The following is a 26,707-nucleotide window of genomic DNA, read 5'->3' on the forward strand; positions in this document are numbered from 1 at the left end:
TATTTTTAACAAAAGTAGCAGATTTAATTAAACCCTGGTGGTTTTATGCCAAATTAATCAAGAACAGAAGAAAAAACACGTGCTCTCACTTTGAAAGATGAGAGAATAAAAACTTGACCATTGAAGATGTAAGTGTGCAACACGGCGAACGCTAAATTAAGTCTACACTTGTCTACTTCGTGCTCGACCTCTACAACTAATTTTAGAGTCAATAGTTTCACATTTTTCTTAATTTTCCAGCTAATATAATGCTCTTCATGTTCTTTGAAGAATGTATTCGGTGCATTTTAACCTTTTCTTTTAGCCATTTAATGATGGGTCGTAGATATTTCAGATTTAAAAATATCAATTGAGTTGATTGAGAACTAATTATCGTAGTTTAGTAGATATTTACTTTTATATTTTACTTATTTCCCCATATCTTCTAATTTGAATGTGATCAAGTCAATAAACTAATGAAAAATATATAAGTACTAATACCCATGTCGAAGTAAAAAAAAATAATTATTTTGGTTTAATGAATTCAAAATTTATTTAATTTTTTTGTTTTTTAATAAATTTGGAGTTCCTTGGTAATTTTGCGCTTTAATTTTACTGATATCTTGCTTAGTATATTAGCTTCAAACCTCTTTACGTATAAACCAGTATGCTTTACAAGCTCCTATAGTTTTATACTCTAATATGATTTTTAGAAGTCCTACTTCTCCTTCGGTCAAAAGATTTACCTTTCACTTGTAAACTTGTTTATATCAAACATAAAGTTAAAAAACAGTAAAGTTATTATTTTTATGATTAATTTGCCGATCGTTTCAGTAGTAGCTAGTAGAATGATATGATAGAGTCGTCCGTTCAGGGTTTTTGAAACTACTTGCAAATTTCAGTCAGATATACAAAAAAAGCTAAACGACTAATTTGCATAGTCCGGTTTTTACCTGTTCCGGTCAAATAACCGGAATTTAACCAGATATGACTAAAGCAATCCAACTAGTGTTATAATCCCAAATACCTATTAATTTAATCAGCTGTTTTAAACCACTTTCAAATGTCGAGTCGTTTTAACAGTAAGGTGGTATACGGATATATTCAGATCTCGTTGGTTTAATCGAAAACTTTTCTTTTTCTTTTTATATATCTGTGTGAGACTAGAATACGCGTAGATTTTTCAATAAATATGTTTAATATTTTATTTTATGTTTTATTACGTTATGTTTTATTTTATATATATATAAAATAAATAAATATATATATAAAATAAAACATATATATCTGGTTATATATATATATATATATATAACCAGATAACTTTTATATATATATATATATAACAAGATAACTTTTATATATATATATATATAAGTTATTTATATATATATATAATTTATGATTTAAGCGACATACCTGAAAATGAGATTATGGTGTTGACATTGACAGGGTGCACGGGCTCACCATCAGTTGCTATTACCGTCATCCCGTGACCCTCTATTGTTACTTGTGCAGGGCAGACCGAAGCGAATGCATTTATCATGCGGAATCGGTAACGGCGACCAGGTGTAATTGTAAAAATTTCTAATGGCGTATTAGTCATAAATCCAGTATTAGGATCGCGGAACTGGCCTTTGCCGTTTATTAGCATTGATTCAGGATCTTGGCCGGTATTTACTGCTAGACGACCTGGATAGCGCTCTGCAGCATCTTCATGCAACCAGTCACTAATAAGCATTATATGTGTGGTCAAGTCGAAATCATATAAATGAGAATTAGGATCTCTTGACGGTGGTTGACGAACAACAACGCTTCCGTAAAGTCCATCCAATTTCTGTAGGCCAGTATGGGCATGCCAAAAGTGAGTGCCGGCGTTTCCTGTCCATTGGTAACGAAACGTATTACCCTGTTGAATAGGGCACTGGGTAACGAAAGGGACTCCATCATAGTACTGCGAACCGCGCTGCCAAATACCGTGCCAGTGAATGGTAACTTCCATTCCTTCCATATGGTTTTCTACATCAATGACAACCTTGTCATTTTCGCAAACCTGAATGCTGGGTCCAGGTATCATACGATTTGCGGTCAGAATTCCCCGTTCAACTCCATCAGCTAAAACACACTGACAATGACTCCAAACTGTATTAGTGGCGTTCGGCGTGCACACCTGGCAAGCACTAAAATGTAAGAAAAAAGGACAATTCTTAAATAACACAAGAAAGGAAAGAAGAAATTGAATTTTTCTCTATATCTAAAAATTGTTTGTGTGGCAGCTATATGATATAATCGTTCGATTTTAATAAAATTAACAAATAATCTGGAAATATTATAATGCAGATATATGAAAATTTTTTGAAAACAGCAAAAGTATAGAAAACGAACTGCAAAGGGACTTTTCAATGGTTTCAAATCTGAGAGACTAGACATCAACATTTCATCAGGTTTCTTTTTATACCCTTGCAGGGTATTATAATTTCAGTCAGAAGTTTGCAACGCAGTGATGGAGGCACCTCCGACTATATAAAGTATATATATTCTTGATCAGGATCAACAGCCGAGTCGATCTAGCCATATCCGTCTGTCCGTCTGTCCGTTTCTACGCAAACTAGTTTCTCAGTTTTGAAGCTATCTGAATGAAACTTTTTAGTTAGCCTTCTATATACTCTCACTCGTATATATGTCGGAACGGGCCGGATCGGATGACTATATCATATAGCTGCCATAGGAATGATCGGAAAATTTTTACAAAAAAAATTTTTTACTTTTTCAGTTTTCAATAGAATTGGATCAAATTTGAGATATAGCCATTTTACTATACTTTACAATTTTGCATAAAATTTTATGAAAATCGGACTACTATATCATATAGCTCCCATAGGAACGATCGAGAAATTAATAAAATTAAAAATTTTAACTTTTTCGGTTTTCAACAGATTTTCATCAAATTTGAAGTATAGCCATTTTATATTAGTCTTAAACTTTGTGTCAAATTTCATGAAAATCGGACGACTATATAATTTAGGTGCCATACAAACGATCGTTTGATGGGGAGGAAAAATGCAAATCAGTTAATGTAAAATTGCAAATATAATATGTATAGGGGAATGAAATAAAGCAGGTATTACTTCATTGTTTTTTAACACATTGTATATTGTATGGATTCCTATTCATAGAAGTTCTATCTGCAAGAGTATATAAACTTCGGCGTGCCGAAGTTAGCTTCCTTTCTTGTTTAATAGTTGAATAATAAAATGATTTTGGTTTCGATGGATAAGAAATAGAATGACCAAAAATGTGTAATACCCAAAATCTTCTTCCTCCTGACAAGCTTGCTATGACACACCAAATGACATTTCCTGTGCCACAGGAACCCTGCAGGAGATTAAAGAGGACATTAAAACTGTTAATGCTAAGAAACCCCCTGGAGAGGATCAAATTGATCATCGTGTTGAAAAAACTCTGCCTCTTAGAGCCCTGCTATACCTTATACTCATCTTCAATGCTTCCCTGAGGTTGAGTTATTTTCCGAAGGCTTGAAAGAGTGTTTACATTGTAATGATATTTAAACCTGGCAAACAACCTGAGGCCCTCAAACGTTATCGGCCTATTAACTTTCTTTCCACATTTGGTAAGCTTCTGGAAAGATGTATCCTTAGAAGATTACATCAGTCTCCGAAGGCAATGAACGAAATTTCAATTTGGGTTCAGACTCAGGCACGGCACCCCTGAGCAATTACACCGTGTTGTTGAGTATATATCCTGTCTAGACATACAGCATGCGTTTGATGGGGTGTGGCATGCAGGGCTATTTTGCAAGATCAAGCCTTTAATTAACACGCAACTTTTCGAAATGGTTAGGAGCTTTCTCTCTGACCGGATAGTCAAAGTGGTCCAGGATGGAACCCTATCCTCTCAAAGGTTGAGTAAGGCAGGGAAACGTGATGGGCCCGACGTTGTACAGCTTGTTTACCAACGATACGCCGAAATCCATCCGACAGGAGCAGAATCCAATGTTGGGCACATTTTCTAACGATACTGCGATTCTTTCATATCAAACTGTGTTTATGACGCCACTGATATGCTTCAGTTGTACCTCAAAGGGTTTGAGAATTGGAGCTGTCGCTGGAACATATCCACTCCCTCGTGCCCAAGCTTGTTTCTGCATGGAGAGCTTCTTGAGCAGTGTCACTTTGGACACCCGATTAACCTTCGCAAAGCATACAAGATCAGTTAGGCGCTCATTAAGGGATAAGGCCAGAAGGCTATACTGGCTTCTGAAGAAAAATAATCCCCTGAGCCTGGCAAATAAGGTCCGGATATACAAGTCCATCTTTGCACCTTCTTGGAAATACAAGATTCAAGTTTATGGTATTGCGGTCAAAACAAATCTAAGTCGCATTCAGGTATTCCAAAACAAGTTTCTGCGGAGAATTACTGGTGCTCAGTGGTTCATCCGTAACGTAGACATAACGAGAGAGTTCCTTTTATTGAAAACATAATCAATAAGCAAGCCAAACATTATAATGTATTATGAGGACTTACCATTATACCGGTTACATTTTAAGAGAGAAAGTGAGCAATAGATAAGATAAGAAGAACAACGGTACAGAGAGAGTGTGATAGCTGCATGCACACTCAAAATAAACGGGAAGTTACTGTACACAAAGTAGAAGAGTAAATTGAAACTTCGGTGGGGGGGGGGGTTGTTATTTGCTGAACATTTGTACATTGCCATCAACAAGATGTATCCAGCTGCAATTTAATTCAATCTTAAAATATACTTACGCGCCTAGCACTGTATAGTATTCCAAGGTAAAATGATAATAGCAAATTCGTGGCGGCTCGCCCTCTCGGCAAGCCCGTGCACATTCATCTGGGGCAGACAAAGCTGGATTCCGTCGCAGTTCCGCAGTGGCACTAGTTGAGAAATCTAAGTGACGGAATGGCGATTTCGGATTAGGCTCGACTATGGTGCCTGTTATTTTATTAGCTGGGTAACGTGCAGAACTAGGCAAACTTCCACGTGAATTTAGATAGCCACTTCCAGCAGTCAAGGATGATTTACTGTTTACGGCGCCTGAGACAGACGATCCAGTTCCAAGGATATTGCTATTTAGCGGCACGGGGCCGACATTATTTGCATTTAATGAGGGGTGTGTTTGAACAAGGCCATGTGTTGCCGAATAGAAGGGCGATTCGAATGGTGTTGAACTACTGGGATTGGCCACATGTTGTTGCCAAAAAGTGCTTGCTGGTGTTAGATCCGGGCGATTGTCTGTAAAAAACCAATTAAAAAATTAATGAGGTTAAAAACAAATTTCTTACACTGTGTTGATGCGCGGTAACGATATTTCAAAATATTTCTTAAAATCACTGGTCCCTTCTGAACACTTATTAGTATTAACCTTAGGACGAAAACACCTTTATTACTGATATTATATTTCTGTACAGTAGTACAAAATGGTCATCTATTAATCAAAAACATTGTACCTGACAACTACGATTCGTTACCCTCCATTATCGCTTCCTGAAAACTGTCACCATCTCACTCAATCAGTAGCCACTTAGTGCAGAACCTCGGGTGTGCCGAATCTGGTATATCCAGTGGTCGCTAGAGGACTCAGAGTTCCAGAGGAGGACCGTAGTAGTTTATCCTAGAACCGAATATCGCCAGGAATCTCAGTTCCTTTTGGTTGGCAACATTATCAACCAAAAGGCCACAAAACATGTAATAAAGTAGTCGAACCACCATTACGATTAATAAATGTTTATTCATTCATTATGTCATTCCACAAAGGTTTTACGTAATATTCGGAATTTAAGTCAGAATTTATTCTTGGGAGCTCTGAAAATATCTCTAACTATTAAAAATAAATGTATCCGTTTTGTTATTTTGCTAAGTCCAAAGGTTTGTAATACTGGTTAACTTTTTTCAAACAGCTTATTCTTCCTGCCATATCAATACTAATAAAGTAAAACACGCACGCCGAAGTTTATATATCTTTGCAGAAAGAACTTCGATGACTAGGAATCAATACAATATAAATTATATATATTTATGTTAAAAACCAATAAAGTAATACGTGCTTTCATTTCTTTCACTTATATATATTATATTTACAGTTTTACATTCACAGGTTTGCATTTTTCCTCCACATCTAACGATCGTTTGTATAGCACCAATATGATATAGCCGTCCGATTTTCACTAAATATGTCATAAAATTTAAGACTAATATTAAATGGCTATATCTAAAATTTGATGAAAATCTGTTCAAAACTGAAAAAGTTATAATTTTGAATTGTATTAATTTCTCGATCGTTCCTACGTGAGCTATATGATATAGTAGCCATAAAATTTTGCACAAAATTGTAGAATAATATGAAATGGCTATATCTAAAATTTGATGAAAATCTGTTGAAAACTGAAAAAGTTAAAATTTTTATTTGTATTAATTTCTCGATCGTTCCTATGAGAGCTATATGATATACATAGTAGTCCGATTTTCCAAAAATTGTAGAATAATATGAAATGGCTATAATTTAAATTTGATTAAATTCTGTTGAAAACTGAAAATGTTATAATTTTTTTTGTAAAAATTTTCCGATCATTCCTATGGCAGCTATATGATATAGTTCTCCGATCCGACCCGTTCCCTCATATATACGAGTGAGAGCATATAGATGACAAAGTTTCATTTATACAGCTTCAAAACTGAGAGACTAGTTTGCGTAGGAACAGACAGACGGACATGGCTAGATCGGCTGTTGATCCTGATCAAGAATATATATACTTTATATGGTCGGAGGTACCTCCTTCATTGATTTGCAAACTTCTGACTGAAATTATAATACCCTGCAAAGGTATAAAAAGTTCGGCCTAAGAATGTGGAATTTCTGCATGTTCTGAATTTCTGTTGTTTTTTTGGCTTTAAAAAGCTGTTTTATATTTGTATAAGTTACTGCGTTAGCTCGTAATTCATGTCCGAAAGCCAAAAACAAAATTATTTTGTACTAATAACATATTTATCTTATACAAATGTGAACATAAGAAACCCAAATAAAATGACGAAAATAAAGAAAAACAAGAAAGGAAGCTAACTTCGGCACGCCGAAGTTTAAATACCCTTGCAGATAAAAATTCTATGACTAGGAATCCATACCATATAAATTATATATATATGTGTTTAAAAACAATGAAGTAATACCTGCTTTCATTTCATTCACCTATACATATTATATTTGCAGCTTTATATTCAAAGATTTGTATTTTTCTTCTACATCAAACGATCGTTTGTATGGCACCTATATGATATAGTCGTCCGATTTTCATGAAATTTGACACAAAATTTAAGAATAATATAAAATGACCATATCTCAAATTTGATGAAAATCCGTTGAAAACTGAAATAGTTATAATTTTTAATTGAATTAATTTCTCAATTATTCCTATGGGAGCTTTATGATATAGTAGTTCGATTTTCATAAAATTTTACACAAAATTGAGCAGTTTGATAAAATAGCTATATTTTAAATTTGATCCAATTCTATTGAAAACTGAAAATGTTAAAATTTTTTTTGTAAAAATGTTCCGATCATTCCTATGACAGCTATATGATATAGTCGTCCGATCCGGCCGGTTCCGACATATATACGAGTGAGAGTATATAGAAGACTAACTAAAAAGTTTCATTCAGATAGCTTTAAAACTGAGAGACGGATTTGCGTAGAAACGGACAGACGGACAGACGGACAGACGGACAGACAGACGGACAGAAGGACAGACGGACAGACGGACATGGCTAGATCGATTCGGCTGTTGGTCCTGATGAAGAATATATATACTTTATATAGTCGGAGGTGCCTCCTTCACTGCGTTGCGATCTTCTGACTGAAATTATAATTCCCTGCAAGGGTATAAAAACAATGAAGTAATAACTGCTCTTATTTCATTCACCTATACATATTATATTTTCAGTTTTACATTCACAGATTTGCATTTTTGCTCCACATCTAACGATCGTTTGTATGGCACCTATGTGATATAGTCGTCCGATTTTCATAAAATTTGCAACAAAATTTAAGACTGATATAAAATGGCTATATTTCAAATTTAATGAAAATCTGCTGAAAACTGAAAACGTTATAATTTTTACTTGTATTCATTTTTTGATCGTTAGTGATATAGTAGTCCGGTTTTTTTTATAACTTTACAGACAATTTAGATTAAAATAAAATGATATTTGATGAAAATCTGGTGAAAACTGAATAAGTTATAATCTTTAATTTTATTAACTTCTTTTATTTCTTATAAAATAGCTATGTATCAAATTTGATGAAAATCTGTTGAAATCTAAAAATTTTTAAATTTTTTTTGTAAAAATTTTCCGATCATTCCTATGGCAGCTATATGATATAGTCGTCCGATCCGGCCCGTTCCGACATATATACGAGTGAGAGTATATAGATAGCTTCAAAACTGAGAGACTAGTTTGCGTAGATCGACTCGGCTGTTGGTCCTGATCAAGAATATATATACTTTATATAGTCGGAGGTGCCTCCTTCACTGCGTTGCAAACTTCTGACTGAAATTATAATACCCTGCAAGGGTATAACAACCAGGGTTCAATTTATTACCAAGTAAGAAAACTTCTTGATCAGCATTCCCACGATATCTAGCCAAAAAAGATGCAAACTCAGCGCACATGGCTTAACAGGTGAACATATCTAGGGCATCTGCCAATTGGGAAATCAATGCATTAACCAATTTTAATTTGAAACGGCCTATAGTTACAAATCGTCATAAGCAGCCAATATTAATATTGAACGTCAGCGGAATCAACGACTGCAGGAGAACCGACTGCTAAGCTTGAGGAAAGTTACTTCTTAATCCAATTTAATTAAATATTTTTTTTTAAATAATGAATAATCTTTAAATGGCGCCCGAATAGGGACCTGTTTAACCTAACACCGCGAACCGGATGTGCAAAAAGTGTCGGTACTCCTATTAAAAAGGAATCTGTCAAATGTATGGTCACGAGAGCACGCCGGCGAATGTTATTTTTGAAGAATAGTTTTAAGCATACTTAAAAAAAAATGTCACTAAATATTACAAGCTATTTAAAAGATTAATAATTCTCAACACAAAATAAGACTACAAAATTCGAATAATTTATATTCAACCTTCGACTTCTGAGTAACTAAAATCAAATCCAAAATCTTTTTATTAATTGTTCATCTATCAAAATGATCAAACAAGACTTAATCGACAGACTCTCAATAAAAATTGTTCTAGAGAAAAATTTCGGTAGCTTAGTAAAGGAAATACTGAATCCTAATTAGGACTTCTCAAAATATGAAGATCATGAAATTAAAAAAGAGTTTGCATGCCAACTAAGTGAGTTAGACAAATTACCAAATATTGTCCGATCGCTTAAAGGCTTTTTGGAAAACAAATCCGAATATTTATCATGAAAAAAGTGTTGCCAAAACTTTATGAAAACAAAATGAGTTTACCTAAATATTACGGAATCCTCATAGCAATTCGCAATAAAATTATTGGATAAGAGTACGCTTTACTAGAGTCATACAATACTGCTCTCTGCAACACCATAGTTGAATTCTACCACACAGTCTAACAAGAACTTTATCTAATTTTGAACCAAATTGGCAATCTAGATGTCTCTCAGGGGACTGTGAATTCCTTGACTATCATGTACAGAGAAAAGGATTGGACACCATTGTCATTATCCGAATCATTTGCAAATAACACTCACATCTAAGAAAACTCCACTTGCCCAGTTTAACCAACCCAAACCATACAATCAGACTTTCGCAAAACAGGTAACACCTTACGGCGCACCAAACATTCCCCCACGACCACAACCAAAACCAGTACCTATGGAGGTTGTGCAATCAATCCGTTCGCGTCATATAAATTATATGAACAAACCGAGAAACAAAATTTATGTAGGGAAGAGACCACTCAGGACAGCCAACGTTCAAGATATTAACAAAACACGAAGGCAATTCCATATTTGCTCAGACTCAGATAGCGCACCATAGCAAGATACAGAAGAAGCTTCATTTATCTCAGAACATGAGTATGGTCAGTAAAAAAAAGGAAAACAACATAAATGGCCTACAGGAAGAATACGTATGGCAAGCCGATGGCGAACAACAAGAATATATTGACAGTTCATAACTCTATTTTTTAGAATAAACCGTTCCTCGCAACCGTACTTTAAAGTAGCCAAGGGGAATGGAAAAATATTAAAATTTCTTATTGACAATGGTTCAAACCAAAACTACATCCAAAACCAATCAGTATCAAAGCCCAATCTTAACGAAATAGATTTCGTTGTCAATTTAGTTGGAGGAGATACTAAAATAACATATAATGCTATGCTTAAACTCCCTGACCTTTCCGATGCACCGATGAAATTCTTTTTAAGACGCATTAATCCTTTAAAATAAAAATAAGATTTAAATTTACCAATTAGTTACTGAAGCAGTAAGTACAATCGGACTACAAATCAGTCATATGTCACAAAAATAAATTATAAATCGTCTCGTTTAAAGTCACAAAAATCTCTTTTCCGACCAAGATACAAAACTTCTATACACAACTAAAATAAATTATAAATCGTCTCGTTTAAAGTCACAAAAAGATACAAAACTTCTATACACAACTAAAGTAGTTGGTGAAATCAGAACTGTGTCTGACTCCCCAGTATATTGAAAACACTACCCATACCCAACATCGTGAAGACAAGATGTAGAAAAACAAACCGAGATGCTTAAAGACGGCATTATAAGATCACCATACAACGCACCAGTTTGAATAGTCCCGAAAAAATCCGGTCGGTCTGAAGAAAACAAATACAATTTAGCAATTGACTTTAGGAAACTTTATGAAGTTACTAGATCAGATCGGTATCCAATTCCCGAAATCGGCAAAATAATCGCACATCTTGAAAGCAACACATATATTGCTCTGTTAGATCTGAAGAGTGGTTTCCATCAGATACCACTAAAAGGCACGGACATAGAAAAAACAGCATTTTCTTTTAAGGGGGAAAAATACGAATTTAAAAGATTCCCACTTGGCCTAAAAAATGCTTCATCTATTTTTCAAAGAGCTTTAGACGACATATTAAGAGAACACATAGGAAAAATCTGCTACGTATACGTAGACGCCATTATAGTCTTCAGCAAAGATGAGGTAGAACATGGCCGGAACCTTGAAAAAGTATTTTCAATACTTCAAAATGCAAACATGAGAGTCCAAATAGAAAAATACAATTTAAAAAAAAATGAAGTAGACTTTTGAGGGTACACAATATCTAAAAATGGTGTTAGAACCAATATAGATAAAATAAAAGCAATTACGAAATTCCCAGTACCAAAAACGTTAAAGGACCTACGTTCCTTTTTGGGCTCGACAGTATATAACAGCCGTTTCATCAAAGACTATGGAAAAAAAGCAAAGCCATTAACCATTCTCCTAAGAGGCTAAGAAGGCCGTATATTAAAGACCAAGTCAAGCAGAAAAGCTATCAACTTGAACAAAGAGGCTATAGTGGCATTCAAAAAAATTTAAAAATACTTTCTTCTCCAGGGATGTAACTTTTGCATACCCAGAATTCGGAAAAGAATTCCAGTTGACTACAAATGCCTCCAGCTTAGCAATTAGAACAAAATCATAGACCCATAACATTCATTTCGCATACCCCATCGAAAACTGAAGAGAATTATGCTACAAACGAAAGTGAGATGATCGCAAACGTGTGGTGGGCCCTTTAAAGTTTAATACATTATCTTTATGGATATTCAAAAGTAATAATACACACCGATCATCAGCCCTTGAGTTTTTCAAATATCCTAAAGACCCATAACGCAAAACTAAAATGCTGGAGAGATCTCATTGGTGAATATGACCACAATATCACGTACAAGCCCGGAGGTACTAATGTAGTAGCAGATGCATTCTTTCGAGGTTCCGCAGAAATCAATTCAATAAGTTCATCAGAAACAGTCCATAGCGATAGAAACTAATCACACGATCTCATATTTTTAGTAGAAGCACCGATCAATGTATTTAAAAAAAACAACACAGCACAGTTACAGATCTTTATAATTTCGAAATTTCATTCCCAACCTATCACAGGCATATCATACAACAAAAATTTCTACACGGAGAAAAACTTATTGCAATTTTGGCAAACAGACTCGACCCTAAATTCATAATCGGAATTCTCACATCTGAAGGTTATAGATAAAATACAAAATATTTATCCCACACATTTTAAATCATAAAAAACAAGATTTACACAAAATGAAGTAGAAGACCCTAGAACATTAAAGAGCACATATAGATGCAAAAGAAAACAGTATACAAATTTTGAAGAACTATTTTTTCCCGCAGGCTCAAAAAAGAATTCAAGCCATAGTTCAAGTTTGTCAAATTTGAGAAGAATCAAAGTACAAAAGACACCCCCCAAAAAGGAGAAATCCAACCAACCCACATCCCTAATTACCCAGGAGAAATTATTCATATAGACATTTATATTATAAGAAAACAAAGCGAACTAACAGGTATGGATAAATTCTCTAAATATGCCTAAGTAAAAATTTGAGAGCATCTGAAGACATATTGAATCCACCAAAAGAAATGCTTATTGCTTTCGGTATGCCGAAATTAATAGTAAGAGTAGATAATTAATGAGCTAGAAAACTATGCTAGAAAACTATATGCTAGAAAACAAACTTAAGATATCAGTATCGACGAGCAACAAGCAAATAAAGAGATTTTATTCAACGCTAACTAAAATTGTACGATATCCTAAAAAAAAACAACAAGAACATGAAATTTGCAGACTTGCTTTTTAAGTCAGTATAAGAATATATTAATTCCATACACTCAGTAACGAAAGACAGACCAATAGAAATATTTTTCAGAAGCACAATTCTAATTTCAATAATAGATATTGGGGAATAGAGGGAAGAAATTAAACAGAAAATAAGAACTAAACAAATTACAGATCTAGAATATCACAATCAAAAGGGATAAAACTCGATTCAATATTTACCAGTCGACACAGTTACTTGTAAAAATAAATAAAAGACTACGATTAAAACTTACACCCGCATACAAAACAAAAAAAGTAACAAGGAATAAAAACAACACTATTAAAACACAAATCGGAAAAATCATATATACAAATAATATAAAAACATAACTTTTCAGACTCTTTTTACCAACACGCTTGGGGATAGCCACGGTCCTCGATTATTCTAATTCGCAAATCATCTCTCTTGAAATAGGATTAGCAGCTAAACAAGACGGAACATTTAAAATCATCCACATATTTAATTTACAGAACTACGAAGAAACACTTTCGGAATTTGACGAAGCTCTTCAAAAAATCATACGATCTCAACCATAACATCCATATCTTTCTTACGAATTAAGACAGCAATAGGAACTGCGTGAAAATGGATGGCAGGATTACGAAATTTTAGAGATCAAGATAAATGAACAATTAGAAAACAATAATAGACAAGTAGTAATCAATAGATTAATTAATAAAAAATCAACAAATTTTCTAACGTCACTAATGCAATGCTTAAAGTCGCCCAGAGCTCGAATGAAATTCAAAATCAAAAAGCAAACATCCTAACATATAAAATACAATTAAAACAAGAAAGGAAGCTATCTTCGACACGCCGAAGTTTACATACCCTTGCAGATACAAATTCGATCACTATGAATTAATATAATATAACTTATATTATTAAAAAAAAAAAAAAAAAAATTACTGCCTTCATTTTATTCACCTATGTATACTTATTAAATTAACAGTTTTACATTCACAGTTTTGCATTTTCTTCTATATCTAACGATCGTTTTACGGGAGCTGTATGATATAGTCATCCGATTTTCATAAAAGCTATAAGATATAGTCGTCCGATCCGGCGATATATACGAGTGAGAGTATATAAAAGACTAACAACAAAGTTAGTCAGAACTGAGAGACAAGTTTGCGTAGAAAAGGGTAGACGGACAGATGGACAGGCGGATAAGGCTGGATCGACTCGGCTGTTGATGCTTATCAAGAATATATATACTTTATATGGGCGGAGGTGCCTCCTTTACTGCGTTGCAAACTTCTGACTGAAATTTTAATACCCTACAAGGATATAAAGATTAAAGTCAATTAACCATGTGCTTTTGGTACCGGGTATCGCACAGTCGATTACACTCGAGTGTAGATCTCCTATTTGTTGATTTGTAAAATTTTTAAGTAATTCACTAAGCACGCAATCCAATTAAGATATCCATATGTATCTATTTATGTACATATGCAAGTACATACGCTAAATGACAAGACATAAACAAAGAGAAAAACTTGCGGCAATGAGGTTTTTTATTGGCATAACAAACTTGACTGTCAGAGGAACCGTTGCTTAAGCCAGTCAAAAGAAATGTATGTTATTTTGCAACGAAAAGCCAAAATAAGCGGACCGTAACGATTTTCACCTTACTGCTAAAGCCACCATTGTAACTCCGATTGGTATTAACAGTTTATACAAAAATGACAGAAGCCATAATAGTTATGAAAGCTTCAGTAGATTACAGTCGACTATAAGATATATACATACACAAAACCAAATAATCGTGTTGGTCATAGGTTACCTATGTATGTATATAAAATAAGTTTTTTTACACTCATAAAAATATTTTTCTATATTAAAAAAAATCGACATAAAAAATTATCGCCCTTGAACTACGGAAAATTTTCTAGGATTAAGAAAAGGTTTCCAAAAATTAAGGTAAGTTCTCAATAAACAAAAAAACAAAAAAAAAGGAAGCTAAGTTCGGCACTCCGAAGTTTATATACCCTTGCAGATAGAACATCGATGACTAGGAATCAATACAATGTAAATTATTCATATTTATGTTAAAAAACAAAGAATTAATGCCAGCTTTCAATTTAATCACCTATAAATATTATATTTTCGGTTTTACATCAACAGTTTTATACTTTTCCTCCATACCTAAAGATCGTTTGTATTGCACCTATGTATGTATATAATATAGTCGTCGATTTTCAAAAAATTTTACACAAAATTTTAATAATTATTCAGTTATTTTAGTTTTAAATATATCTGAATGAAACTTTGCAGTTAGTCTTATATATACTCTCACTCGTACATATGTCGGAACGGGAAGATTATATCATACAGAGACCATAGGAACGATCGGAAAATTTTTTCAACAAAAAATTTTAACTTTTTTAGTTTTGAACAGTTTTTCATTAAATTTGAGATATTAAAATTTAATATTAATTTACAGATTTGTTTAAAATTTTCATAAAAATCGGACTACTATATCATATAACTGCCATAGTAACGTTCGAGAAATTTATACAATTAAAAATTATAATTTATTTAGTTTTCAACAGATTTTCATCAAATTTGAGATATAGCCATTTTATATTAGTCTTAAATTTTGTGTCAAATTTTATGAAAATCTGACGACTATATCATATAGGTGCCATAAAAACGATCGTTAGATGTGGAGGAAAAATACAAATCTGTGACGTTAAACTAACATGTATATGTGAATGAAATGAAAGCAGGTATTACTTCATTGTATTTTAACATAAACATATATATTTTATATTGTATTAATATTGTATTGATTCCTAGTTATCGAAGTTCTATCTGCAAGGGTATATAAACTTCGGCGCGCCGAAATTAGCATCTTTTCTTGTTTTTGTATAAATTTTTAAATCATTTCTATGGCAGCTATATGTTATTCAGCCCTTTCCGACATACGAGGTGTGTTCAAAAAGTAAGGTGACTTTTCAAATTTCTCGGGCAACATATTTTCGATTATCGATTTTTTTGTTTTGTTATGTTGGTACACTCTTCCCTAACATCTGTACCAAGTTTTTGTTTGGTTGTAAGAGGCGTAAAGATTACAAGTTGTTTTGCGTGCTCATGCTCATGCGACGTTTCTTTTGTTCAAAATTCAGCAACTTTGGAACAAACTTCACTGACACACGTCTCATGCCCAAAACGTTTGAAAAAATTTCATGGCACGAGCCATGCGATATACCGACATCTTCAGCAACTTCTCTGATAGTGATTCAACGATTTTCCAAAACAATTTTCTTCACTGCTTAAACGTTTTCATCAGTTGTTGACGTGCTTTGGCGTCCAGAACGAGGCTCGTCATTGCCATCTTCCCGGCCATCTTGGAAGAGTTTGAACCACTTGTAAACATTTTTTTTACTCAGAACAGTTTCACCGTATCAACATTTCACCACTATCAACATTTCACCACTATCAACATTTCAAGTGTTTCGGAGCACAACATTTTATTTTTTACACAAAATTTGATGCAAATCTTTTGATCCATATTTTTCGATAGCAAAAAAATCGCCGAGCACGCAAAACAACTTGTAACCATTACGCCTCTCACAACCAAAGAACAAAGGGGAATCACTTGAATGTTGGTACAGGTGTTAGGGAAGAGTGTACCAACATAACAAACCAAAAGAAATCGATAATCGAAAATATGTTGCCCGAGAAGTTTGAAGTCACCATACTTTTTGAACACACCTCGTACATACAGTTAGAATTAAAAAAAAATCGTTTTTTTTTTTTGTTTTATTTTGTTAATGTAAATATATTTAAGAATACACAGAAAGTATCATTAAGTTCCGGTGAATATTTCCTGAGTTATAAGTAAATTTGAAAAGGCGATTGAGAGTGCTCTATGTAAAGCGCATTTCAAACTTTAAACGTGTTTTTCTCAAAATGGTGTTTTCAAAGTCGGTGACTAACATTGGTCGAAAATGGCTAGCCCGATTAGTCTCAAATTTTAACACGACCTTCTTGAATATATTTTTTAGAAATTATTTGAAGATTTTTTCTTTCCAATAAATATTTTATTTTTCATAAGCAATTTAAGGCGGAAATTTCGGCGAAAAATTGATTTTTTCTTTTTTGCGATTTTGTCAAAACAAAAAATATTTTGCTTATTCCTTCTATTAATTGCTAGATTTGACATTACTCTAACGAAATCTTTTTGGTTTTTTAATTTCGGAAGATCCAGTTCCGACATATAGTGGTCACCGCAAAACGTCTTTTTTAAGAGGAGCTCCCGGATTACAGGTGTAATTTATATTATTTCCACATACATACATATTTTCACTAGTTCTAACTCTTAAAATACAGTTAAACAATACTATAATATGTGTATACATTTTTGGATTAATAAGTTAAAAAGTTTCTTCAGAAAACACTCTGAAAACTGTATGTAACCCCTTAAATTTGAGATATAGCCCTTGAATATTATTTAATAATTTCGGTTTTATTTTTACGAAAATGAAATGACTATATCATATAGCTGCCATACAAATGATAGTTAGATATAGAGGAAAATGCAAAACTGTGAATGTAAAACTAAATAATATATGTATAGCCAAATAAATTAATTAAAGCAGGCACTACTTCATTGTTTTTTTAACATAAATATATATAACTGGTATTGTATTAATTCCTAGTCATCAAAGTTCTATCTGCAAGGGTATATAAACTTCGGCGTCCCAAAGTTAGCTTCCTTTCTTGTTCTAATGGTTACTTTCATTAAGAGCAATTGAATTTGAGTTTAAGTTTCTTTCCTGATTTTAGGGCAACGAGAGCGACTTGCCTATGGATTTGTGTTAATTTAATCTTTATTAAGTTTTGGCTAAATAAGATAAAAACATAACATTTTAATTATATATTTTTTGCTTGAAAAATTATGCAACATTTTCCAAATTTATATTATTTTCCAAATTTCCCCTTTCTTCACACTTTTAACCAAATGGTATAAAAAATGTGATTATTTGTTTATACTTATATTATAAATAAAATGTTTTTTTAAAGAAGTAGACAAAATTGTGAAAATAGGGAATTAATTACTTTTTTACCAGCGTACAGTAGCGCCTTTTCTCATTTTACGTTGCAAAAATCAAACCTTTGGATCCAAATAAGATAATCTAATAATTTAAACGATGGGTAATCAATTTTTTGTATAATATGAAATGAATCACAACTTGCAGACTTGAAATCCTTGAGAATTTTTTCTTTCTGCTTTAAAAAATATTGTGACTATGCCTTTTTTTATTTTTGCAACGGAGTTTGTTCTAGAGGCGCCACTGTGCGTCGTTTAAAGTAAAATATCCCGAAACAGAAATACCCCCCTGATCGAGGAGCACATCTCAGTCGGACTTTGCTTCATGCGAGCGATTCTGGATAGAAAGCTTTGTCGAGCAGGGATGGCCTCATGAAACAGTCCCCAGTTCAGCAAAGCGGCAAGCGCGGCATTCATGTACATGAATCGAACGCTGCTCCGTTAAATGTAGAATTCTGTGGTGGTTGCTTAAGAAGGTATTTCTCTTTCGGGATATTTTTTTAACACGAAGTGCACCGATAAAAAAAAAAAAACAAAAAACTCAGCTTTTATATTACGTTTTGCTTTCCAAACTACGTAGAATTCCTCTGAATGAAAATCGAAAAATATCTAAGGATCTAAGGAGAATCCTATTGATATGAACTTAGTATTATATTTTCAAGCGTTTGTGTACTTTTTATGCAGTATAATTTTGTTATCTTATTTAACCACAGTTATTGATTTATTTTAATTATTTTGGTCGAGCTTAAACTGAAACAAAAAATTTTAAAAGTAAATTCATTGAATTACCAAATTAAAGAATAAATTATTAAAAAGTTTGCCTCACGCGGGATTTGAACTCGCGCTAGCCTGTTTGGAAGGTGGATGTTCTAACCCCTGAGCCACGCGCCACGATCGCCTCGCGACGACAAAGACAAATATCAAGCGGGCAAAAAAATAAATGTCCTAAAGGGGTTGAAAGTTTTTGTCCCTCTCACACGCGATATGCACATGTGTGTATATCGCCGACGCAATTTTAGTTGTCTGCGTGGCGTGATGTGTAAGCGGCCGGACTGTTAAACATTAAGATTTAATCCCCAGTTGGTCGTATAATAGTCCAAAAAAAGTTTGTGAGTATGGTTCAAATATTTACAAAAATTTAAATGTAACAAATATAAAAAAGGCAGAACTGCATATAATTTTTTTTTGATTAAATTTTTTCCTGAATTTTATCCATACCGCTCATGGTGAATTTTATCATGAGCCGAGAAGAGACGGCGGCACCATGAATTACCCCAGTGAGCGGTAAGGGTGAATTTGATCATTAGTTGAGCAGCGACGTCGGCATCATGAATTACCCCGCTCACGAATGAATGAGAACTTTACGTAAACGGTGGGTCCTACCCACCGAACGGGTAAGAATGAAAATCGGCAGGAATTTGGCAGAAAAGTCCGACTGGGTTTTCTTCATGCGTGTGTGGGGTAATTCATGATGCCGAAGTCGCTCACGCATGAATAAAAGCGAATGAGAACTTTACATAAACGGTGGGTCTACCCACCAAACAGGTAAGCATGAAAGTCGGCAGAAATTTGGCAGAAAAGTTCAACGGATAGTTCTATCTTGAACTGGAATCACCGATCCACATAGTTTTCTATAATGACTCGCTCACCACACGAAGGAAAGTCCGACTGAGGTTGTTATAATGTTTAACTTATATGCAACTTTAATCAAATTATGAGAATGAGAAGCGAGCCAAACCGAAGACCGAATATTCTGACGCGTGAATGGGATAGCGCGACCACAGCAATGCTATATCTCAAATTTGATGAAAATCTGTTGTAAACTGAGAAGGTTCGAATTTTTGTATTAATTTCTGGATCGATCCTATGGGAACTATATGGTATAGTATTTCGATTCCAAAATTTTGCACAAATTTGTGGAATAATATAAAATGGCTATATCTTCAAGTTGATCAAATTCTGTTGAAAACTGAAAATGTTATAACTTTTATACCCTTGCAGGGTATTATAATATAAGTCATAAGTGAAGGAGGCACCTCCGACCATGTAAAGTATCTTAATCAGCATCAACAGTCGAGTCGACTAGCCATGTCCGCCTGTCCGTCTGTCAGTTTCTACGCAAACTAGTCTCTCAGTTTTGAAGCTATCTAAATGCAACTTTGTAGTTGGTCTTCTATGTACTCTCACTCGTACATATGTCGGAACGGAAAATATATATCTATATCTATATATCTATATATCTATCTATATATCTATATATCTATATATCTATATATCTATATATCTATATATCTATATATCTATATATCTATATATCTATATATCTATATATCTATATATCTATATATCTATATATCTATATATCTATATATCTATATATCTATATATCTATATATCTATATATCTATATATCTATATATCTATATATCTATATATCTATATATCTATATATCTATATATCTATATATCATATATCTATATATCTATATATCTATATATCTATATATCTATATATCTATATATCTATATATCTATATATCTATATATCTATATATCTATATATCTTATATCTATATATCTATATATCTATATATCTATATATCTATATATCTATATATCTATATATCTATATATCTATATATCTATATATCTATATATCTATATATCTATATATCTATATATCTATATATCATATACTATCTATATATCTATATATCTATATATCTATATATCTATATATCTATATATCTATATATCTATATATCTATATATCTATATATCTATATATCTATATATCTATATATCTATATATCTATATATCTATATATCTATATATCTATATATCTATATATCTATATATCTATATATCTATATATCTATATATCTATATATCTATATATCTATATATCTATATATCTATATATCTATATATCTATATATCTATATATCTATATATCTATATATCTATATATCTATATATCTATATATCTATATATCTATATATCTATATATCTATATATCTATATATCTATATATCTATATATCTATATATCTATATATCTATATATCTATATATCTATATATCTATATATCTATATATCTATATATCTATATATCTATATATCTATATATCTATATATCTATATATCTATATATTTTTATCTATATCACATATATTGGTCAATAGGCCACTGTCATTAACAATTCATTAACGCTCTCAGTCGGCAAGCGTTGCATAACCGACTTTATCGTGCTCTCATTTTCTTTCGTTTGATGAGAAAAAGGGCGGAACACATAGGCATGCCATCAGTAAAAGTCAGCATGTAGATTAGGAGATTAGGAGTAATATATATATAAGTTAACAACCTAGTTTCTAAAATCGTTGACAAAGAAGATGCAAGCTCAGTACATATGGCGCAACCGGGTGAAGAAACCAGAAGTTCAATTTACTACCAACCTAGGAAACTTCGGGATTAGTGTTCCCACGATAGTTACTCAAAAGATGCAAGCTCAGCACACGTGGCTTACAGTATCTAGGGCATCTGCCAATGTGGAAATCAATGCATTGACCAATGGTAATTGGAAGCGGCCAATAGTTACAAATCGTCATAACCGGCTAATGAGAACAAAGAACGTCAGCGGAAAAACAAAGAACATGAGCGGAAGTAATGAAGGCGGCAGAGACAGTGACAGCGATTGAGCAATAAGCAGCCGATTGTTAAGCTTAAACAAATTCAGTTCTTAATCCAACTCAAAACAATAAAGATTATTTTTTAATGAAAAAATAACCAATAATCTTTAACTTATATAATGTCAAAGAAAGCTTACATTTTGTAAATTTCCAATTATCGTGTTTGAGTTTTATACAGCAGTAAATGACATATAGTATAATTATATGAAAACTAGTGGAATTAAAGGGTGATTTTTTTAGCAACTTTCAGTCTTGTAACCTTGGTTAATATTTTCAGCTATGCTTATAATTTAACCATGAATCGTTTAACAAACGAACAAAGGTTGCAAATTATTGAATTTTACTATCAAAATGAGTTCTCGATTAAGAAAGTTCAGTTTAGTCGACCTTCTCTGTCGGGTATTTGGGGTGTTGGGATAAATTTTATCACCAAATTTACCCTTAGATAATTTTTTGTGGGGCCATGTCAAGACTCATTTCTATAGGGACAAGCCCTCAACAATTGGAGCATTGGAACCCACCATTGAAGCTTTCATGAGCGAGATACATGCATTAATGTTGGAAAGAGTATGCCAAAAATTGACTAAGCGGAGGGAGCATTTAAGGCGAAGTCGCGGCCAACATTTAAATGAAATGATCTTTAAACATTTAGTTATATTGACCATACTATCGATTCAAATAAAGATTTAATTAATTTTTTTGAATTTTATGGGTTTATTGGCTTTTTAAAGTAGGAAAGCTCTTAAAAAATCAGCCTTTATATTAAAACAAGAAAGGAAGCTAACTTCGGCACGCCGAAGTTTATATATCCTTGCAGATAGGAATTCTATGACTAGGAATCCATACCATATAAATTATATATATTTGTGTTAAAAAACAATGAAGTAATACCTGCTTTCATTTCATTCACCTATACATATTATATTTGCAGCTTTTCGTTCACAGATTTCCATTTTTCTTCTACATCAAACAATAGTTTGTATGGCACCTATATGATATAGTCGTCCGATTTTCATGAAATTTGACACAAAATTTAAGACTAATATAAAATGGCTACACCTCAAATTTGATGAAAATCTGTTGAAAACTGAAAAAGTTATAATTTTTAATTGTATTAATTTCTCGATCGTTCCTATGGGAGCTATATGATATAGTAGTCCGATTTTCATAAAATTTTATACAAAATTGTAGAGTATAGTAAATCGGCTATATCTCAAATTTTAATCCAATTCTATTGAAAACTGAAAATGTTAAAATTTTTTTTGTAAAAATGTTCCGATCATTCCTATGACAGCTATATGATATAGTCGTCCGATCCGGCCCGTTCCGACATATATACGAGTGAGAGTATATAGAAGGCTAACTACAAAGTTTCATTCAGATAGCTTCAAAACTGAGAGACTAGTTTGCGTAGAAACGGACAGACGGACAGACGGACAGACGGACAGAAGGACAGACGGACAGACGGACAGACGGACATGGCTAGATCGACTCGGCTGTTGATCCTGACCAAGAATATATATACTTTATATGGTCGGAGGTGCCTCCTTCACTGCGTTGCAAACTTCTGACTGAAATTATAATACCCTGCAAGGGTATAAAGAGTGGAATTATAGAGGTAAGGTAAAATTTTACAACTAACAGCGACTTATATTTTTCAAGTGCAAAAAAAAATTGTTTGACCAAAAATGTTGATAAAATATTGATGAATTGTTGATAAATCGTTGATTAATTATTGAAGAAATTGTTGATGAATCATTCATCAGTAATTTGTATGGACATTCATCTATGATTCATCAACACAAACTGTCGAGGAATCGTTGATGAATTACTTATAAATGGTACTGCAGGGTAAATAAATGTTTATAATAAGGGTTAATTAAAACTCCATAAACATTCCCCTAAAACCTTCTTTCACGCTAAAATTCCCTTTCTTCAAAATCTAACGAAAACCCATTGATTTGGGAACACTGACCGGCGATTTAACAATAGTCAAACGGTTTGCTGGGTATTATACATACATTTGTACATATGTATTGTAAAATGCTTTATTTAAGTAAGCTACGATGATCGAAAAGAGACGCCTTGAAAGCAGTAAGAGGAAGCGCAATGCAAATTGATAAATTATTAATTAATTATATACTCTTTTCATGTGGAAAAGCACCCAATATCTAAAGTTCCCAAGCTAAACTTTGCTTCATGCGATAAGCGACTCGGGATACAAAAATATGGAACATGGCTGGCATTAAATATCAATCATCTTTTCAAGTGAACGGACGTGTTTTTTTCTTGCGCTCTCGTTTTGTGTTAAAGTTTGAAACTAACCACCAGGGTTAACTTAAATTTTCTATTTTGTGTTAATAACTTCCCGTTCAATTCGCGTGTGCATGCAGCTATTCTATTCTGCTAGTGCTAGCTTTTGCATATTTTGCATTCCTTTTTGTGCCTTCTTCGTCTAGCTTTTGTTTGCGCCGTCGCAACAGCTAAACGTTTTCGCCATCTATTTATCTCCCACGCTCTCCAACTCTCTTGCTTTAGCTTTGCCGCTGCACTTCTTATCTTATCTGATCTCCCACGCTCTCCCGCTCTCTTGCTCTCGCTGTGACTCTTTACTTCTTTCTTCATAGCTCTGTTGTTTTTTTTTTTCCTCTTTTTTTTCCAAATACAAGTACAGTGGTAAGTCCTTATAAGGTCCGTAAATATTGCTCGGACGGTGGACGATGTAAAAAAAAACATCGGCCTACGTTACTGTTGTAAGGTCTGTCGCGATGTAGAAAGTTAGATGATGTTTTTCATGCGGCAAACCACAAACCGTTTTAAGGGCATTTTAACGAGTTTTCGTAAAACTCTTGATATGTTCTTGGCGCTAGACACCCAATTTAATAGCCTTACGCTATTAAATGAGTCTCCTAGGCGCAAAAAAACTGCTATTGGTGGGCAGCATGTAGACGGACCCCAACTACCTGCAACGGGCTCCCAGCAGCAGCCTCCCTCGGCACAGCCCTCGACCCCAGCATTAATTCCAAGAGTGCTGAGATCGAGCGCTAGAAAAGATTCGGTATCCGAATGTGCAGCGGGAGTGCCCGTACCGCCGGTGATTTCTTTTTTATCCCCTGGGGGGTCGCAAATATTGTCCCCTCAAAGTCCCGTGCACACAAATATATCTGCCCAGGGTGTTAGGCCCGGAATACCGGCCGACAATGGCACGGCAGATGACCAATCTGCCTTGCCAAAAGCCCTTATAGTGGATCCACCTACGAGACATATTTTTGTTTCGCGGCTCGCCCCTGATCAAACATCGGAAGATGTTCTCGCCATTATACAAGGCAACACCAAAGCCGATAAATTAAAGATAATGGTGGAACTATTTAAATTTTCTTGCGCTAGGGATATTTCATCTTTCAAAATAAATAACACTATTTGATCTCCCAACTTCTGGCCAGAGTACATTGTTGTTAAGATGTTCGAAGCAAAGAAAAAGAAAAAGCGGCCTGTAGGAATAACTCTTCCCAGGCCTGATCACACCAATCCAATTTCAATCCCAACCCAAAAAACTAACCTACTCCCTAGGTATTTCCTATCAGAATGCAAGAGGCTTAAGTAGTAAGCTTTCTAACTTGTATTCTGATAGCATTTCGTTTGCATCTCAGGCCACATCTGGTGCTCACAAAAACCTGGTTAAAGCCGGAGATTCTGAGCTCCGAAGTTTTTCCGGCTCTGTTCACAGTATATCGCCCTATCAGACGCGGGGGTGGAGTTCTTATAGCGGTGGACTCCTCACTCACGTCAGAATTATTAACCTTCAAGGAATACAACGATGTTGAATTCCTCTGTGTGAAGCTATCTATCAAAGGTAGCTCCATTTTTAATTCCTGTTCCTACATACCTCCATTGTCGGAACATCCTATGGTTTCCAGTAGACTTTTGGATGGAGACCAGTTGGTAGTCCTAGGAGATTTTAATATCCCTGGTGCTATTTGGTGCTCAAATAATTCCACCAATACTCTCCTAACTTCTACACAACATGACATTATCGCTGGATTGTTCGACATTTCGCTGTCTCAAGTCAACCATGTGCGAAATTCCTTACAGCGCTTGCCCGATCTTTGCTTCGTCTCTGATCCTGAGAGAGTCAGTTTAGTAAGGGTGGCGCCTCTGACGCAGCCCGAAGATCCTTATCATCCAACTTTCGATGTGACTCCTGATATTGGGTCTGACTGACAGAAAATTTCTGACCGTTCAGCCAATAAAGTCCAATGTTTTCGCAAGACGGACTTTGATCGGCTGAATTATTTTATAAACGAGTTCAATTGGTCCGGTCTATACATGTGCCCTGACATGGCAGGTGCCGTGGATATTTTTTACAGTGGCATGATTTTATTTTTACTGAATGTGTTCCGTTTTACTATCCGCCAAGGTCGAATAAACCGCCGTGGTTTATTAAAGAGTTGAGCCGACTTAAAAATAAAAAATCTAGACTGTGTGCTAAATTTAAATTCATGGGTTCTCAATCTGCCCTTTCATCTTATTTAACAGCTCGTTAATAACTTTGCCGTGCTGAACGCGCAGTGTTATAAAAACTATTTAACGCGTTGTACGGCCCAGTTCTCACAGGACCCAAAACAGTTTTATAACTTCGTTAACACTAAACGTAAGTCTAAAACAAATCCTTCCTCGCTTTCATTTGAAAATACTACCGCAAATAATGATCAGGCAATAGCCGATCTATTTACGAAGTTTTTTCAAACAACTTATTCAAGCTCTTCGTACTTACACCAGACTTATTCCTACGACATACCCAAATCAAACTTAATTTTCTGTCCTAGCCTAAACGAAAGTTCTCTTCTTTTGGATCTTAATCATGTCAAGCCAGTTTATTCGCCAGGTCCCGACGGAATTCCTGGCTGTGTACTCAGGTATTGTGCCGACGTCATGTGCTATCCCCTCCTGAAATTGTTTACCTTGTCCTGAAAAACCTCCCACTTTCCCATTATTTGGAAGGAATCGTTTATTATTCCTCTTCACAAAAAGGTAGCAAATTGGATGCCAGCAATTATAGAGGAC

At 34.0% G+C, this 26,707-nt stretch overlaps 1 protein-coding gene and 1 long non-coding RNA gene across 19 annotated transcripts in view; one reads left to right on the plus strand and one right to left on the minus strand.

Moving 5' to 3' along the window:
* The window catches only part of LOC110185357 (laccase), a 130,123-nt gene that overhangs the window by 48,126 nt on the left and 55,290 nt on the right, over positions 1–26,707 (minus strand). For 4 of the 13 annotated variants that reach the window (XR_015272012.1, XR_015272013.1, XM_086834395.1 and 1 more), the window contains 2 exons: positions 4,768–5,257; positions 1,399–2,159 (listed from right to left, as the gene is read on the minus strand). Coding sequence is in view for 10 of the 13 variants with exons in the window: in XM_020954135.2 (XP_020809794.2) it covers positions 1,399–2,159; positions 4,768–5,257 (1,251 nt within the window). In the remaining 3 variants the exon portion in view is untranslated. Of the gene's footprint in view, positions 1–1,398; positions 4,464–4,524; positions 4,633–4,767; positions 5,258–14,523; positions 14,850–15,824; positions 18,487–18,741; positions 18,867–26,707 lie in introns of those variants that run through there. The other 9 variants (XR_015272016.1, XM_086834360.1, XM_086834411.1 and 6 more) reach the window with 8 other exon arrangements.
* On the plus strand, positions 7,440–13,792 carry LOC110185358 (uncharacterized). 6 transcript variants are annotated; one of them, XR_015272019.1, is made up of 4 exons: positions 7,440–10,843; positions 12,151–12,251; positions 12,409–12,578; positions 13,308–13,780. It is a non-coding gene; the product is annotated as an uncharacterized LOC110185358 (long non-coding RNA). The 6 variants fall into 6 exon arrangements; XR_015272018.1 differs by having other exon boundaries at positions 7,440–12,251; positions 13,231–13,792; XR_002319757.2 differs by having other exon boundaries at positions 7,440–12,251.

Source organism: Drosophila serrata, unplaced genomic scaffold (genome assembly GCF_035046125.1).
Source record: "Drosophila serrata isolate PLE 108 unplaced genomic scaffold, ASM3504612v1 contig_34, whole genome shotgun sequence".
NCBI lineage: Eukaryota > Metazoa > Arthropoda > Insecta > Diptera > Drosophilidae > Drosophila > Drosophila serrata.